General features: G+C 41.7%; 1 protein-coding gene and 1 long non-coding RNA gene across 2 annotated transcripts in view; both read right to left on the bottom strand.

Moving 5' to 3' along the window:
- Positions 1–15,586, bottom strand: part of LOC311435222 — a 60,919-nt gene that overhangs the window by 15,807 nt on the left and 29,526 nt on the right. The window lies entirely within an intron of this gene.
- Positions 249–6,723, bottom strand: LOC311434670 (uncharacterized protein; the record flags this gene model as incomplete). Its single annotated transcript, XM_084514991.1, has 3 exons — positions 249–1,481; positions 1,560–1,677; positions 6,666–6,723. 3 exons carry the CDS (start codon positions 6,721–6,723, stop codon positions 278–280), a joined length of 1,380 nt encoding a protein of 459 aa, XP_084371117.1. The 3' UTR covers positions 249–277.

Genomic DNA, 15,586 nt, shown 5'->3' on the forward strand with positions numbered 1-15,586 from the left:
GAGCATCCGGGCCAGTCACAATGCGGTGCTTTTCCCACTCATTCCCAGTCAGACTCACTTCAGCCTCCAATACAGTCAACTGCTGAGATCCGCCTGTCACTCCACAAATATAGATGGGCTCTGGTCCTTTATAGCTCGATGGCATTATAGTACATTGTGCACCGGTGTCTACTAAAGCCTTATACTTCTGTGCGTCTGACGTGCCAGGCCATCGAATCCACACAGTCCAATAAACTCGATTGTCCCTTTCCTCCCCCTGGCTGGAGGCAGGGCTCCCCTAATCCTGGTCAGAATCTTCTTCATTTCTGTGTTTGAAGGACTGTCTGCTGGAAGTTGGAGCAGCAAACTTTTCAGAGAATCCCTTTTTCTTGATTGTTTTCTTTTGCAACTCACGTACCCGTGCCTCTAGGGTCGCAGTAGATTTTCCATCCCATTTTCTCATGTCCTCTCCATGGTCTCGTAAGTAAAACCACAGGGTGGCACGGGGTGAGTACCCACCATATCGTCTTCCTTGTGTGGATGAACGCCTACCCCTGATAGCTGAGACACTGCTCTGTACAGGTACGGAGGAGAATAATCTCTCTTCAAGTTGGTGAACCTTTTCAGAAAGTTTCTCCACAGTGTTCTCTTTTGGTCGGTGGACACTGGTTGGTTCAGGTGGGGATGAAGATAGATTCTCTTTAAGTTGGTGGAACTCTTCAGAAAGTTTCTCCACAGCTGAGACGCAGGCCTGTAAGGAAGAGGAGAGACTTTCTTCGTACTGCCGGAGTTGTTTAGCCACTTCATCCACTGTGGGTTCCTCATCCTCTTTCCAGGCCATTATTGCCAATGAGCTGGCATATGATGATGGTGCACTCCGTACAAACTTCCGCCACATGGGTCGTGTACACCTGACTTCATCTGGATCTTTGGATGTTTGTCTGAGGTCTGGATCCTCATAAATCACTTCCCGTACGGCTAATTCCCTCAGGTACTGGATTCCCTTCTCCATAGTGGTCCACTTGCCTGGTAGACATAAAAGTTCTTCCTTGAAGGGATACCTTTCCCTCACAGCTGAGAGGAGACGCCTCCAGAGGCTGTGAGATTGTGCTCCATCTGCAATTGCTTTGTCAATGCCTGCGTCTCTAGCAAGGGATCCCAGTCGCTTGGCTTCCCTGCCGTCTAATTCCACACAATTGGCTCCAGAGTCCCAGCATCGGAGCAGCCAGGTGACAAGCTGCTCACCTATATAGCGACCAAAATCTTTTCGCACATCTCGTAACTCACGCTCGTTTAGGCTCCGGGTAGTTACTGTTGATTTTTCGGCATCCTCATCTTCCTCCTCCTGAACCCTTGATGGCCCAGCGTCGTCGTCGTCTCCGTCGTCTCTATACCTAGATTTGGCAGAAGACTCTCTGCGTTCTAAACGACCTGAATCTCTATACCATTTTTTCACCTTCTCTACAGGGGCAGCTTGCACTGCTACTGCTCGTTTCTCTGACCTTGTTACAGGGTCTGCCACAGAGGTTGGAATATCCTCTGCAGGGTCAACTTGCACTGCTACAGCTCGTTTCTCTGACCCCGTTACAGGGTCTGCCACAGGGGTTGGAATACCCTCTGCAGGGTCAACTTGCACTGCTACAGCTCTTTTCTCTGACCCAGCCACAGGAGCTGGAGCGGCTGCAGGAGCTGGAGCAGCTGCAGGAACCGGAGCTGGAGCGGCTGCAGGAGCTGGAACTGGAGCGGCTGCAGGAGCTGGAACTGGAGCGGCTGCAGGAGCTGGAACTGGAGCATCTGCAGGAGCTGGAACTGGAGCAGCTGCAGGAGCTGGAACTGGAGCATCTGCCGGAACTGGGACTGGAGCGGCTGCAGGAGCTGGGACTGAAGTGGCTGCAGGAGCTGGAACTGGAGCATCTGCAGGAGCTGGAACTGGAGCAGCTGCAGGAGCTGGAACTGGAGCATCTGCAGGAACTGGGACTGGAGCGGCTGCAGGAGCTGGAACTGGAGTGGCTGCAGGAGCTGGAACTGGAGCATCTGCAGGAGCTGGAACTGGAGCATCTGCAGGAGCTGGAACTGGAGCAGCTGCAGGAGCTGGAACTGGAGCATCTGCAGAGTCCACCGTAGGGGTCACAGTGGCCGTTGAATCTGTCACAGGGCTTGGAGTGGCCGCAGGGTCTGTCACTAAGTTGATAGCAGTATCAATGGCAGCTCGATAGGCATGAGCCAGGCCCCAGCATGTTACAATGATTTGTGTTACTTTGGAACTACCAGAATCATGACACCTTTTTCTCAAGCATTCTGCCAGTTTTTGAGGATTTTGCAGTTGTTCAGGGGTGAATTTCCAAAACACTGGGGGTGCCAACTGCTCTAGATGCCTGCCCATATCCTCCCATATTCCCTGCCACCCACAACTATACTGCCTCCGGGCAGATCTCCAGATGAGCTTCCTAAGTAGTTGTTTAACTTTAAGCAGAACCTGAAGTGCATTCAGGAGGCAGAACAACAAGACTATGCTGGTCTGAGTATCCCAAGGATATTCAATATCTTGGAGAGCTATTGTAGCAAGCTCAGAGGGTAAGAGGGTGGTGAAGGAGGAAGGCATAGTGATCCAGGAGGATACAGGGGTGGTGAAGGAGAAAGGGAGAGTAATCAAGTAAGAAAAAATATCTTCCCCTTTCCCCTCCACAGATTGACTCCCTAATGGGAAAAAACAATAGGTATAATTGCTAATAGTTTCCAAGATACAGTTTCCAAAATACAGAGTCGACGATGTTACTGAGTACAAATACCAAGTTAGAGTCATGACCAGATATCTCATCGTCTCATAAGCCATTGCTACAACACTCAGTACCATAATGATCTGAAACCAGGGCCCGGAGAGGATAAACAACATGACAGAGAGCAAATACGGAAAATAATGTACTATAATACTCAATTTGGAAAACAGGCGCAGCAGAGTTGAGATTAAAGCAATCAGCATTATGACAAGTGACTATTAAGCAGGTCTAATACTTACACCAATTTTAGTTTAACACACTGTGGTCAGATCTGCCGTTATCTCAACCTTTCGGGCCCCACGTTGGGCGCCAAAAAAAGACTGTCGTGGTTTAACCCGGCTGGCAGCTAAACACCACGCAGCCGTTCGCTCACCCTCCCCCCTCCCTCTCTGGGACGGGGGAGAGAAATGGAAAGTGAAGCCCGTGAGTTGAGATAAAGACAGTTTAATAAGACAGGAAAATAATAATAACAAAATAATAATAACAATAATAACAATAATGTTACAATGGTGATAATAGGAAAGTAATAATAATATGTACAAACAAGTGATGCACAATGCAATTGCTCACCACCCGCTGACCGATGCCCAGCCTAACCCCGAGCAGTCCGGCCCCCTCCCCCCGGCTAGCCACCCCTATATATTGTTTAGCATGACGTCAGATGGTATGGAATACCCCTTTGGCTAGTTTGGGTCACCTGTCCTGGGTCTGTCCCCTCCCAGCTCTTACTGCACCCCCAGCCTGCCTGTTGGCAGGACAGAGCAAAAGGCTGAGATGTCCTTGGCTTGGTATAAGCACTGCTCTGCAACAATTAAAACATCGGGGTGTTATCAGCACTCTTCTCATCCTAAGCCAAAACACAGCATTCCACCAGCTACTAGGAAGAAAATTAATTCTGTTCTAACCGAAACCAGGACACTTAGTGACATTTTCCATGTGTTTCAGTATGTATTCCTCTATTCACTACCCTCACTCCCCCTACTCCCTTAATCATATATCATCTTCCGCGACACCTGCGTGATATGTGTAATTGGACTCCTACGCACAAATCCAGTTGAACAGACACGTTTTAGAAATGGCTTCCTTCTTATGTCAAAACTATAGATCCAGCACCACTTCCTCCAAAACTTCAAAACCTCACTCCCAATGAACCTAGTGAGTAAAGTTGTTTCCTAACTGCCTTCATCCATTACCTCACCTTAGTTGCCTCAGCAATCTCTTTGCATATGCAAATATGTATTTATACACACATAAAGTCTCAGATCTTAATTTTTTCCATAGGTTCACTTTTTTTTTTTTTTTTTCTTTTTTAAGTGGGATAATACTGAATCACAGACTGTAAGTCTCAGGAGGCAATCACCATCCAGGCTACTGCTCATAGCACAGCTTATCTATACATTTGGTGCAGAACCTTCTTTCAAACTACAGCACTTTTGTCCAATTGCTCATGGCCTCCACCATGCCTTCTCCTGTTGTTCATCAAACATAGATTTCCGTATGGCATTTTTCACCGTAGAAGAAATAATCACTAACTTTTTGACTCCAGCCAGTGGAAAGAATACATGTATATAGGGAGCCAAATGTCTATCACTTATAGCCTTAAAAGGCAAGAACAAGAGTGATAGTTGATCTGATTTGTATGAAAAGATGTGCAGGGGAAAGGAAAACAGTGATGGTGATGAGGTTACTGGAAGAAGCCAAACAGAAAAATGAAGGTAGAAGACTGTACATAAGAATAGAGAAGACCTGAGAGGCAGGACATTGTCAGTTCAGTAAGTAAAAATTCACTGCCCTTAAGCTCAGCATCCTCACCCCAGAAGAACTTATGCAGCTGCTCCCTCCTTCAGGTGGCTCTGGCTACCAGCAGGTGTGAGATAGGGAGTGTGATGTACATTTATAAAAATAAAAGGTCAGGCCCTAAATGGGAGGTGAAGCTTTGGCGTAAGATTGGGGCTCTTGGTAGAGCAGGCTCTGGGGCTGCTGCACATTGAACTTGTGCAGTATTTAAACAAGAAGAAATTTAATGCAGTTTTCTAAGATTTCAAAAGGTGCTCTTCCTAGGATGCATTTAAACATACTCAGGTTATAATCAAACAATGATTCTGGAGGCTTTAATTACATTCATAAAATCAGCATGAATGTAAAGCATGAAAAAACATGAGAGGAGCTTTTTTTTGAATGAAAACCATTCAACAAAGCTTTTGTCATTTTTGACTCCAGGAGATTTAGTAAAATGAGTAGTCTGAGGAAAATGGCCTCACTATAGCAAGTGTCACAATCTGAAGTGCATTTACTTATTTCATTTCTACTCCATGGATTTGTGTGGACTGCTATCTCAGCATAAATATTAGACACTAAGAATGAGTGAACCTAGTAAAATAGCACAACATGTTTAAAGTACTGTGTAGGCGAATGAAAACAGGGTATCTAAAGGAGCACTGAAAATCTAGGATCTTAAGAGTTTTCCTAATAAAAAGCTTACAGCAGCCTGTTTAGACAGAAAAGCATATGATTCTTTAAAGTATGGGGCTTGTTCCTGAGCCAAGGAAAGTTTAAGACATTGTGCTGCTCAGGGCTGCAACACCTGAAGTTGTGTTCCTGGCTGCACACATGGAGCTGACAGTGCTGTCTCTGGTACTTCCATCCTTGTACTGTGAGTACAGGGAGAGTGACAGATCTGTGCATGAAATTCCCAGCAGCCAGCACTGGGCATGGGCTACCCAGGCAAGGTCTTCAGGACCAGTTTTATTAAAAGGCAGTTATCAGCACTGCATTTAAACTCCTTGATGTGTATCAGATTCACAGGGAAGGATTACAGATAAGAATCACATTAGCATTTCACTTCAAAACTGAACATTGTTTTTGAAGGGAATATCCAAGCCCCCCCCCCCCCCCCCCCATGCTTGTGGTTGTAGACCACCCAAAATGGACTGGTTTTGAATGAACCAAACAAAGTGTTCTCCAACTACTAGGAGACATTCAGTTTATGGGACTGTGGTGGTTTTACCTGGATGGACAGCTCAACTCTACCACAGCCGCTCTCTCACCCCCCCTCCTCAAAGGAAAAGGGGGAGAAAATACAATGGGAAAGGGCTCGTAGGTTGAGATAAGGACAGGGAGATCACTCAACAATTATCTTCACAGACAAAACAGATTCAGCATAGGGATTTTAATATAATTCATTGTCTATTAGCAACTGACTAGGGCAGTGAAAAACTAAAAGCAAATGAAACTAAAAGCACACTTTCATCCCCATCCACCCTCTCCTACCTCCTCCCTCTGAGCAGTGAAGGGGAACAAGGAATGGAGGCTGCGGTCAGTCCCTGATGCTTCGTCTCTGCTGCTCCCTCATGGTCGCTCTCTGCCCCTGCTCCACATGGGGTCCCTCTCACGGGATGCCGTCCTTCCTGTGAACCAAGCCTGCAGAGGCTGCCCACAAGCAGCAGCTCTTCAAGAACTGCTCCCACATGGATCCATACCATGGGATCCATCCCCCAGGAGCAAACTGCTCCAGCACGGGTCCCCCACGGGTGGGCAGCAGCTCCCCCAGACCCCCTGCTCCTGCGTGGGCTCCTCTCCATGGGCTGCAGCTCCGGCCCGGGGCCTGCTCCTGCGGGTCTCTCCATGGGCCGCAGCCTCCTCCAAGCCACATCCACCTGCTCCACTGGGGGCTCCTCCACGGGCTGTAGCGTGGAGATCTGCTCCATGTGGGACCCATGGGCTGCAGGGGAACAGCCTGCTCCACCAGGGGCTTCTCCACAGGCTGCAGGGGAACTGCTGCTGCGTGCCTGGAGCACCTCCTGCTCTCCTGCACTAACCTTAGGGGCTGCATGGCTGCTTCGTCTCACACTTTCTCACTCCTCTCTCCCAGCTGCTGTTGTGCCCAGAGGCAGAACCAGCATCGCTTACTCTGGCCAGCAACAAGGTCCCTTTTTAGAGCTGGCTGGAGCTGGCTCTGATCTGACATGATAGCTGCTGTGGCCTCACAGAGGCCACCCCTGCAGCCCCTCTGCTACCAAGCCCTAGACACATAAAGGGAATACAGAGACAAGACTAGTGGTAGTTTAAAATCTGCCCCAAATGTGTAAAGCATAGATGCCTAGTGCTAGCACTAAACATCCTCCCTGGAAGGCCATTCTTAATGTGTCACATGACTTCCTAACATAGCCACCACTTCTAGCTACTTCTTATGCTAAAGTCATTGCATTTTGTGGTTCAGATGACTAGATTACATTTTTTTCTCCTCAAACATTGCAAATGCTGTGCTGTTCAATCCTCAGAGTGCAATTAGAAACCCAAACTCCGAGACGCAGGTCATACCTGATTGAGAACATGTCCAAGCGCCATGCCAGAAGCCTGGGATGTCACACTTGACTGTAGGAGACCCACTACCATGGACGTGGGATTAATAGCTGTGTATGCTTGAAGCTCAGAATAGCAATCAATCATCATCCAGAGACTAATGGAGCTGAAAAGGGCATGTAACCTGGCAACTGGATCCAGTCAAAACAACCAAAACTCTGACTAGCAAGCGAGACAAGTACTAACAGGTATCAAGCAGAGCAATCTAAAGGTTCTCCATCTTTCTCATTTTATTGCTCTCCTTATTTCTTTGGAGCTACAGCATGGAGAGGCTGGAGGGAAATTGGAGAAATCCTTAAAAAATATCATCAAACCCACATGTTCAGAAAAACAAAACAAAACAAAACAGAAACATTGTTTACACTAAATACACAATGCAGGAAACTGTTCTATCAGATAAGATGTTCCTCACCTGATTATGATTCGAAGGCAATAAATAGAAAGAACTAGTCATAAAATAAATGTGAACTGAAAACACATGCATTTAGGTCTTAGGCTCCAGAATAAATCAAGTACAAATGTCGATTTTTCATATATCTGCCAGAAGACAAAAATGTTTTGTTATTTTAGCCTATTTAACAGGTTGCTTGTATGAGAACTTAAAAAAAAAAAAATGAAATATTGTGAAAGAGCTTTAAAGATTTTGTTACCAATACAGTTAATATGAAAGGGTCTTTTCTGCTTTTCTGTACCTGCACAGCTACCATAAATGCCAATTAAGATTCCGTATACATGCTAATGGTAAAAAGGGTCCGTAAGGTCTATTACATCATTAGGTCTGTTTACTTCTTTAAGTCTTTCATTGTTAATAAAGACTGTTCTTAGTAGTTTATGTTTATGTTATATATATATATATAACTATATATAAAAATAAAAATAAATATATACATATTATTAATATATACAATATATTGATATATGGATTATTATATATTTATATAATATATATATTTAAACTATGTATAGTTATATTTATTTAATTAATTTATTTTTTTTTAATATTAGAATTTAATGGGTCACATTCAAAACTAAATAGTTGAATTCAATTCACAGGTAATACAAAGTGACTGCTAACATTTAAAGAAATATTCTTGATCCAGCCATTGGGCAATTTTGATGACAGCCCTGAACTCCATAAACTAATGTTCAAATCATTTTCCTCTAATGTCGTTCCCCTGAGATAGGGTCAGATCTCTTTAAATTACATATTTCAAAAGCACTTAGACACCAAAGTCAATTAAATCAATTTCAGTGAAAGTTAGTTGCTTTGTCAGTGTAGGACTTAGTCTCCTTGTTTTTCAGTTTCTGATTTGTTGTACAGAAATTCCCAAACATCACCAGCTGCTCAAATGTCACTCTGAACAGTAAATTTTCACATCAGAAAGGGCAAACGAAGCCAGGAGACTGCTGAGCACCAGCAGACATAGATATTAAGTAGTTTATGTTCTACAGTTTTTCCAAGTCGTTGTCATTTTATTTGCAGAACAGCTCTATGATTATCTTGAGACCTTAAAGAAGCAGAAAACTCTGATGTTTGGAGCTCACTGTCATTCAATGGGACATGTCACCCTCCCTCAGAAGTATCATTTAACTCTCCTACGTACTCCTCTATATACTCTTTCCTATGTCTAGTTTTATCAGCACTTCTGAAACACCATAAAGGAATTAAGGCTGCATAGGCAAGTGTTATTCTGTGGGTGTGACACACTGCTTTTTCATAATCTTTAACTACTTTATCATTAGAATTAAAACATTAGGATTACGATGGTATTTAGGAGTCACACTCATGTTACACAAAACCTCGCAGCAGTAGTGAGTCCCTGCTGTGAAGACTGTAGGCTCTCAGTAGGTACAAGAGACCAAAATAAATAAATAAATAAATATCTCTTTCCTGTTTAAGCAGTAAGTGGCAGCATTGCAATAGCCTTTGCTTCCTGATCTTTGTTGTATTTCAAGGCAATGTCTTTCAAAACAATGTTTTCTTATTTTTTTATTTTTTTTTTCAGAAATTCATTCTCTGCCATTCGTTTCTATGTCTTTAAAATCTAATTTTACACTGGAGAATTATATGATATATTTAGAATACTTTTATACGTGATAAAATCATGATAAAAAGGAATTTGCACATTTTGTGTCTTTGGTAAATGGAGTCTGTATAGCTCAAATCCAATCAATCTGTTTGTATACTCAGTCAGAGGGTGTTCTGGATCCTTATTAACATTTCTATATTGTGTGTCCTGAACAAATTAAAACAAGTATAAGGACAGCTGGAGTCTTTTCTTTCTGCTCCTGAAGCAGAGGATGTAAATGGGGTGTCTATAATTTAGATCCCTATTCTTGAGCTTTCTATTTGATAGCCTCCAAAAAGTAAGCCTGAAAAATCAGCATCAGATCATTTCATGTTAATTGCCTTGCCAGTGATACAAGATTGGATTTATTCCGTTTTCAAGTGCTTTTTGAACAACAGCTGTGATTTTTCCTGGCTCGTAATCATCAGCAGCCATAAGGAAACTGCAATCAGAATGGAGGAGACAGATCTGCTGATGAAGCACAAGCCTGCCTCCTATCTCACTCCCTCTCACAGTCTTCTTTGTTGGCTTTGCACTGCTAAAAGGAGCAACATGCACCAAGAATTGTGTACCGTCATTTGCATATGCCTAAATAGGAATTACACCCTATTCAAAATCTACAGAAGTCAACAGCAAATTTTCAGTTGTGGAGTAGGACTAAAGAATGGAGCTGTTCAGCAAGAAAGGAATTTCTGGGATAATCACTTTCCCAGGTAGACATACAGTGATTAGTTTGTGTAGACTTTAGTTCTTAAGCTGTTTTCACACTATCTGGCTGCCTGCATACCATGATGCTGGATGTCAGTTCTCAAAGGTTATTGCTTCACTGCTGTGCCATTTATGCTACTGACCCTTGCAAAGAAATGAAAAGTGCATGCTCTGTCTCTTGTGGAAGTGTGTCTTTATAAAGATCCAGTTTCCTTGTAAGAGCACAGAAAATTGTGTAAATCAGCTTTTCATTGAGAAATGCTGCTTGTCACCTGTCAAGGTTAAGAGGTGAATGAGAAGACTCATTTATTCTTCAGGGAAAAAATTGAACATTTCCAGTGACAGACACTCTGGAAACACTTGCAACAGAAAGAAAATTGTTTCATAATAGCTTGCACGATGCCTTTCTCAAAAAATCACCGGTTTTGTGACATTTCTGAGTCCCCATCATATTAACTCAGGTCTGACTTGGTGCCTGGGCTCCTTTTGTCATCCTTAGGAGAACCAACCATAATAGTATTTTAGTGGGAACTTAAAAAGAAAAATAGTTAAAATGATGATACACTGTGTAGTCTGGCAAATTATTCAAAATTGTTTCACTGATTTACAAATGTTTTTCTGCAACAATCCATCCGAAGTACAAATGTTTCTATTCATCATGTTTTAATGTACTTTAGAATATTCGGAGTAAAAGTGCTTTATATATATAAACCATTACTATTAATTATTACTACAGAATTTTTCCTTCATCATCTTGTGACCTTTAAGGAACATTAATGAGAAAGTTTACTTGTGAGAGTGAGCTGTTTTTAATGGATGTCTTTCACTGAGACTACATGACTACTAAGATGAAAGCTCTCAAATGTTAATGCACTTGAGGTTTATAATGTCTAATGTTAATGTCATAGGACATAGGTCAGAGAAGGGAACTGGGAATGATTGTGCATAATAAACCATCTGCATGTTATTTTGCAGCAACAAAACAGGGCAAACAAAGTCCCAGGACACATCTACTGAGTTATGAAGTTATTGCAGGACTTCATCTAGCATTAATGAGGCCTCATTTGAACAAATGGGAAATTCTTGAAATAGGATATCACAGAACCAACTTGTAAGGGTCTCAAGGGAATGAATCTTAAGAAAGGTCTAACTAGATTTGGCCTTTAATGATGCATAGGGAAAAGGAGGAGAGCAACTTCTCACATTTCATACTCCAGTGCTAGGCTACAGAAACTGCCCAGTGTCCCCTTGAGAAATAAAAAAGATGATTTTTTTTTTTTTTTTCAGAATATTCTTTTACCTTTGCTTTCCTCTCATTCCTTCCATGTCATTGTAGAGTTCAGGATTGGAGATTACATGTTCGCACATAGAACAATGTAAAAAAACTTTAAGCTAGATGTGTACATCACAACAATAAAATGATTTATTTTTTTTTTTTTCCTAATGTGACTGCTCCTGCTGTGCTCAAAACTACATTGTGCCTGTTAGTATCCAGCTATAAATGATGGGTTTCAGGCTAAGTTCCTATGTTCCTAGATAGTGACTTTCATATGCTTTTATATTAGGGTCTGGTTTATATTCTACTCAATTTTGTACAGTCTTGTGTTGGGGGACAAAAACTGTACATAGGGTGGAGCAAGACTGGAGAAACTAAATGTCTCTTTTAAATTTTATTTCTTTGAAAATGAATTTAATTTTGAGCTGCACTACTTAAAAGTGTCTAAGTCTGCAAATGTTTTGTGACCACTAGTTTGAAGTGTTAAATTGCTCTTTATTGCTACAAGTTACAGCTTTAGAGTATATAATGGAAGCTGCCCTTAAAATGGTAATGTGGAATGTGCAAGGGTTATATTATCCAATTAAAGGCATGTGTATCCTGCTAGCATTTAAGAGAGGAAGAACACAACCAGTTCTCTTAGAAGAGATGCATTTATTTCTCCCAGCTCCCTCAAGCTCACAGAAGCAAAGGTTACATCAATTTTCCACACAGGTTCTTATGCTCTTCCTGTGGGATAGCTAAATCCTTACACTACAAAGTGACAAACCCACCCAGACCCAGAACTCTTCTTGAAGGATTCCCAGGAGGCTGGTTGATGGGAGTGAATGGGGTTAATGCCAACAGAGAGTTTGAACTGTTTGTTCTTAAGTGGGAAAACAGCATCAGCAACCATTGTCATAAGTCTCTTTTGTAAGCTTTATAAGAAATTAGAGATATGTAAATAAGGTACAGGAAATAATTTCCCTTTCCAGGGAATTATGCTGCTTGATTACAGCATGCCTTGGTTATTTAGCAACATCTGGAGACGCAATTTCAACTGCCTTTGAGATAAAAAATCAGATAAAATCTTGGAACATACCATTCAAGTGCTAGAAAGACATTGAAACATTGCTGTCTATGAAGTATGGAAATAAATAAAATCCATATATTCAAGTAATGTGGCAGTGCGTAACATTCATTTTTCCAGAACTTTTTTTTTTTTTTTTTTTTTAATTATGTCAGTCATTCCTGACAAGCAGTTTCTTTAGAACATGTTGCTCCTTGCTATGGGAGAGGACATTAATCAGCAAGTAAGGTATTTTTGGCAACCACCTAAGTTCTATCAACTAATAATAGAAATGCTAACTAAAAAAACTTTCAGGGCGCAATAGCTTTCTACTGGGCATATATGGGAGACTTGGACAAACATTATTTTTCTTGATTCTGTTCAGGGAAGGTATAAAGTTTGTGAAAATGACACTCTCGTGTCATCAGTCTTCAAATACAGATAGATGCCCCCCAGTCCCTGGGCTGAACAGGTCACCCATAGATAGAAAGAAACATGAAAGAGCACATTCCTTTGAGTTAGTATGGATGTCTCTTCACCCAAGGATGAAGGGCAACTTGGCTCTGGTGAGGCCGCACCTCGAGTACTGTGTTCAGTTTTGGACCCCTCGTTACAACAAGAACATCAAGGTGCTTGAGCGAGTCCAGAGAAGGGCGACGAAGCTGGTGAGGGGTCTGGAGAACAAGTCCTACGAGGAGCGGCTGAGGGAGCTGGGCTTGTTCAGCCTGGAGAAAAGGAGGCTCAGGGGCGACCTTATTGCTCTCTACAAGTACCTTAAAGGAGTCTGTAGCGAGGTGGGGGTTGGTCTATTCTCCCACGTGCCTGGTGACAGGATGAGGGGGAATGGGCTAAAGTTGTGCCAGGGGTGTTTTAGGTTGGATGTTAGGAAGAAGTTCTTTACCAAAAGGGTTGTTTGGTAAACAACCATTGGAACGGGCTGCCCAAGGAATTGGTGGAGTCACCATTCCTGGAGGTCTTTAAAAGATGTTTAGATGTAGAGTTTAGGGATATGGTTTAGTGGAGGACTGTTAGTGTTAGGTCAGAGGTTGGAGTCGATGATCTTGAGGTCTCTTCCAACCTAGAAATTCTGTGATTCTGTGAGTGACTAGTATAAACATTTACCTTGTAGACATCCTACTTAAGGGCAATGAATCCAGTATCACAGAACATCAGAAGCAAAGTGGAACTAAAGGAAGGGAATACAGAGTTCATTGGTGAGGTTAGGTCCATCCTCAGCAAAGCAGACACCCTAAGTAGCAGACATTTGCCCACGTAGGTTGTGTATGCAACCAGTTGTCAAGGAAAAAAAAAAAATTCATCAATCATCAAATTTTGTGGTACAGTGAAAAAAAGTCCAAAGACTAATTCCGTAAAATAGGATGAGAACTAAATGCTTCTCGGTTTTCGGTTTTTAATCATATAAAGAGCTTGCTGCAGGATCCTAAAAACAAACAAAACAACAACAACAAAACAGCCCCAAACATTGTCCCAGATTGGAGAAAATTAATCATTTTTAGTGGAAGAGTCTGCTAACTAACATGTGAGCTTGGAGGAAGCCAGGTGGTGTGGCCAGCTTGCCTCTGAGCTTGTGTTTTGTCTTGTAATCAGTGTGATGATTCTAGGACACTTCTGTTTACTCCTACAATCAACATCAGGGAAAGTGGAGTTAGAATCATTGAAATCACATCTGTGTTTTACACTTTTGAGACTTTATTACACTTTATTTTTAATAAAATAATTCAATATAGCTTTTGAGCTTAGGAACCTGAGATAGAGTAAAATATTTTTATTATTTTTGTGGGACCTACTGGCAGAATTCTGATTTTGCCTGTAATTTTTATTGTCATACAATAGAGGTACCATACTAACATTTGCTCACTATGTAGTATTTCTTATAAATTATATAAATTATGAATATCCAAGCTGTATAATAAAGGTGAATTCTATAATCAGAAAAAAATATAGGTAGTGTAGCTTGTAGATGACATTCTGTGAAAGACAGAAAGAAAAAGGAAAAAATTCTGCAGAACCCAAGCTGTAAGCACTTTCCAAGTCTAACATTGCTAGATGAGCTGCATTAGAAATAGTAACTGAGTTGAATGATCTTATATGATCTTTACACAGCTGTGACTAGAAACACATACCTAGCAGAGTGAATTACGTTAATTTAAATAGGAACAGCAATAATTTTCTGTGTTTTGATGTCGTAATTTCCTTTGCATCAGGTCACTCTTGCTTATCTGATTATTTAAGTGACCAGAGACCTAAACCATCTGCACTCAATTAACAATGTCATTCCCTCTAAAAAGTGAGCTTGTATTATTTGTGAAGATATTCATAAGATTCTTGTTAGTTTGAAGAGATGTTATGCTGATTTAACTAACCATCCATCGGAAAGGGAAAGTTGGCACTTGCTGTGGGTATTATGGCTGCTCTTACACATTCTCCTTCTTTCTACATGGGAAATATTTTGAAACAGACATTTTTAAAGAGCTCTTGTGACCCTTCGCTGTGACACTGAAAAGCAAAATGGCTCACAGCATGTATTAGTTTAGTTGTCTGCTTATAAAGAACAACTTCAGTGAGAGCCATCTCATTTAACTTTGGATACCTGCAAAGTATACATTTACATCCAGGTTAGTCAGCCTTAGTTTCTTCTGCAGGCAACAAAGTGAATGAATTGGATCTAGTGCAGGAATCACCTTAGCATACACATTTACAATATTATATCCTATCAAACTGTAGAAGTGTTGATTTTTCTTCAGTAATGATAAAGGGAACTAACCTTGGCTGTCTGAGCACAGAAGCTCACATTATAGATGGCTAAAGTGAAGTAGAACAAATCCAAGCAGGTCCTGGCTGTTCTTTGAGAATCGGAATTGTCTATCAACTTCCCTTTGTTTTGCAGTGATTTTATTGTTTAGGTATAGACTATAACACATCATTTCAGAAGGTTGGTCGCTTCCCAGGAAATATGCAAAAAGATGGAATATCTTTACAATGCAATAGAAAGGAAAACAAGCAATGAAAGAAGTTACAAATTATGTAAATTACAGACTAGGTTACATATTGCACCTCTGGCTTCCCACGAATTAGCATCCCATTGCTTTTGTCAAACTCCTCGGTCCTGCATCCATCACCTTCTGTTACTACAGCAGAGCACTGTGTTACTACCCTCTCCCTTCTGCCTCTTGATTGCAGGCAGCAACAGGTGCAAAGCTCCAGCTTGTAAATGTGATGTAATTTGAGTCCCTATTTTTGCTCAGATACTCTTTAGGGGCTTAATATTTTCTGTGGCTGCACATCTGAGGCAGATGTATAAGCTAGCTCTTTTTAGGTTTCCTTCTCTGTCGCATTGATTGTTCAA

The sequence above is a fragment of the Aythya ferina genome (genome assembly GCF_964211825.1).
Source record: "Aythya ferina genome assembly, chromosome: 3".
In the NCBI taxonomy this organism is placed as follows: domain Eukaryota; kingdom Metazoa; phylum Chordata; class Aves; order Anseriformes; family Anatidae; genus Aythya; species Aythya ferina.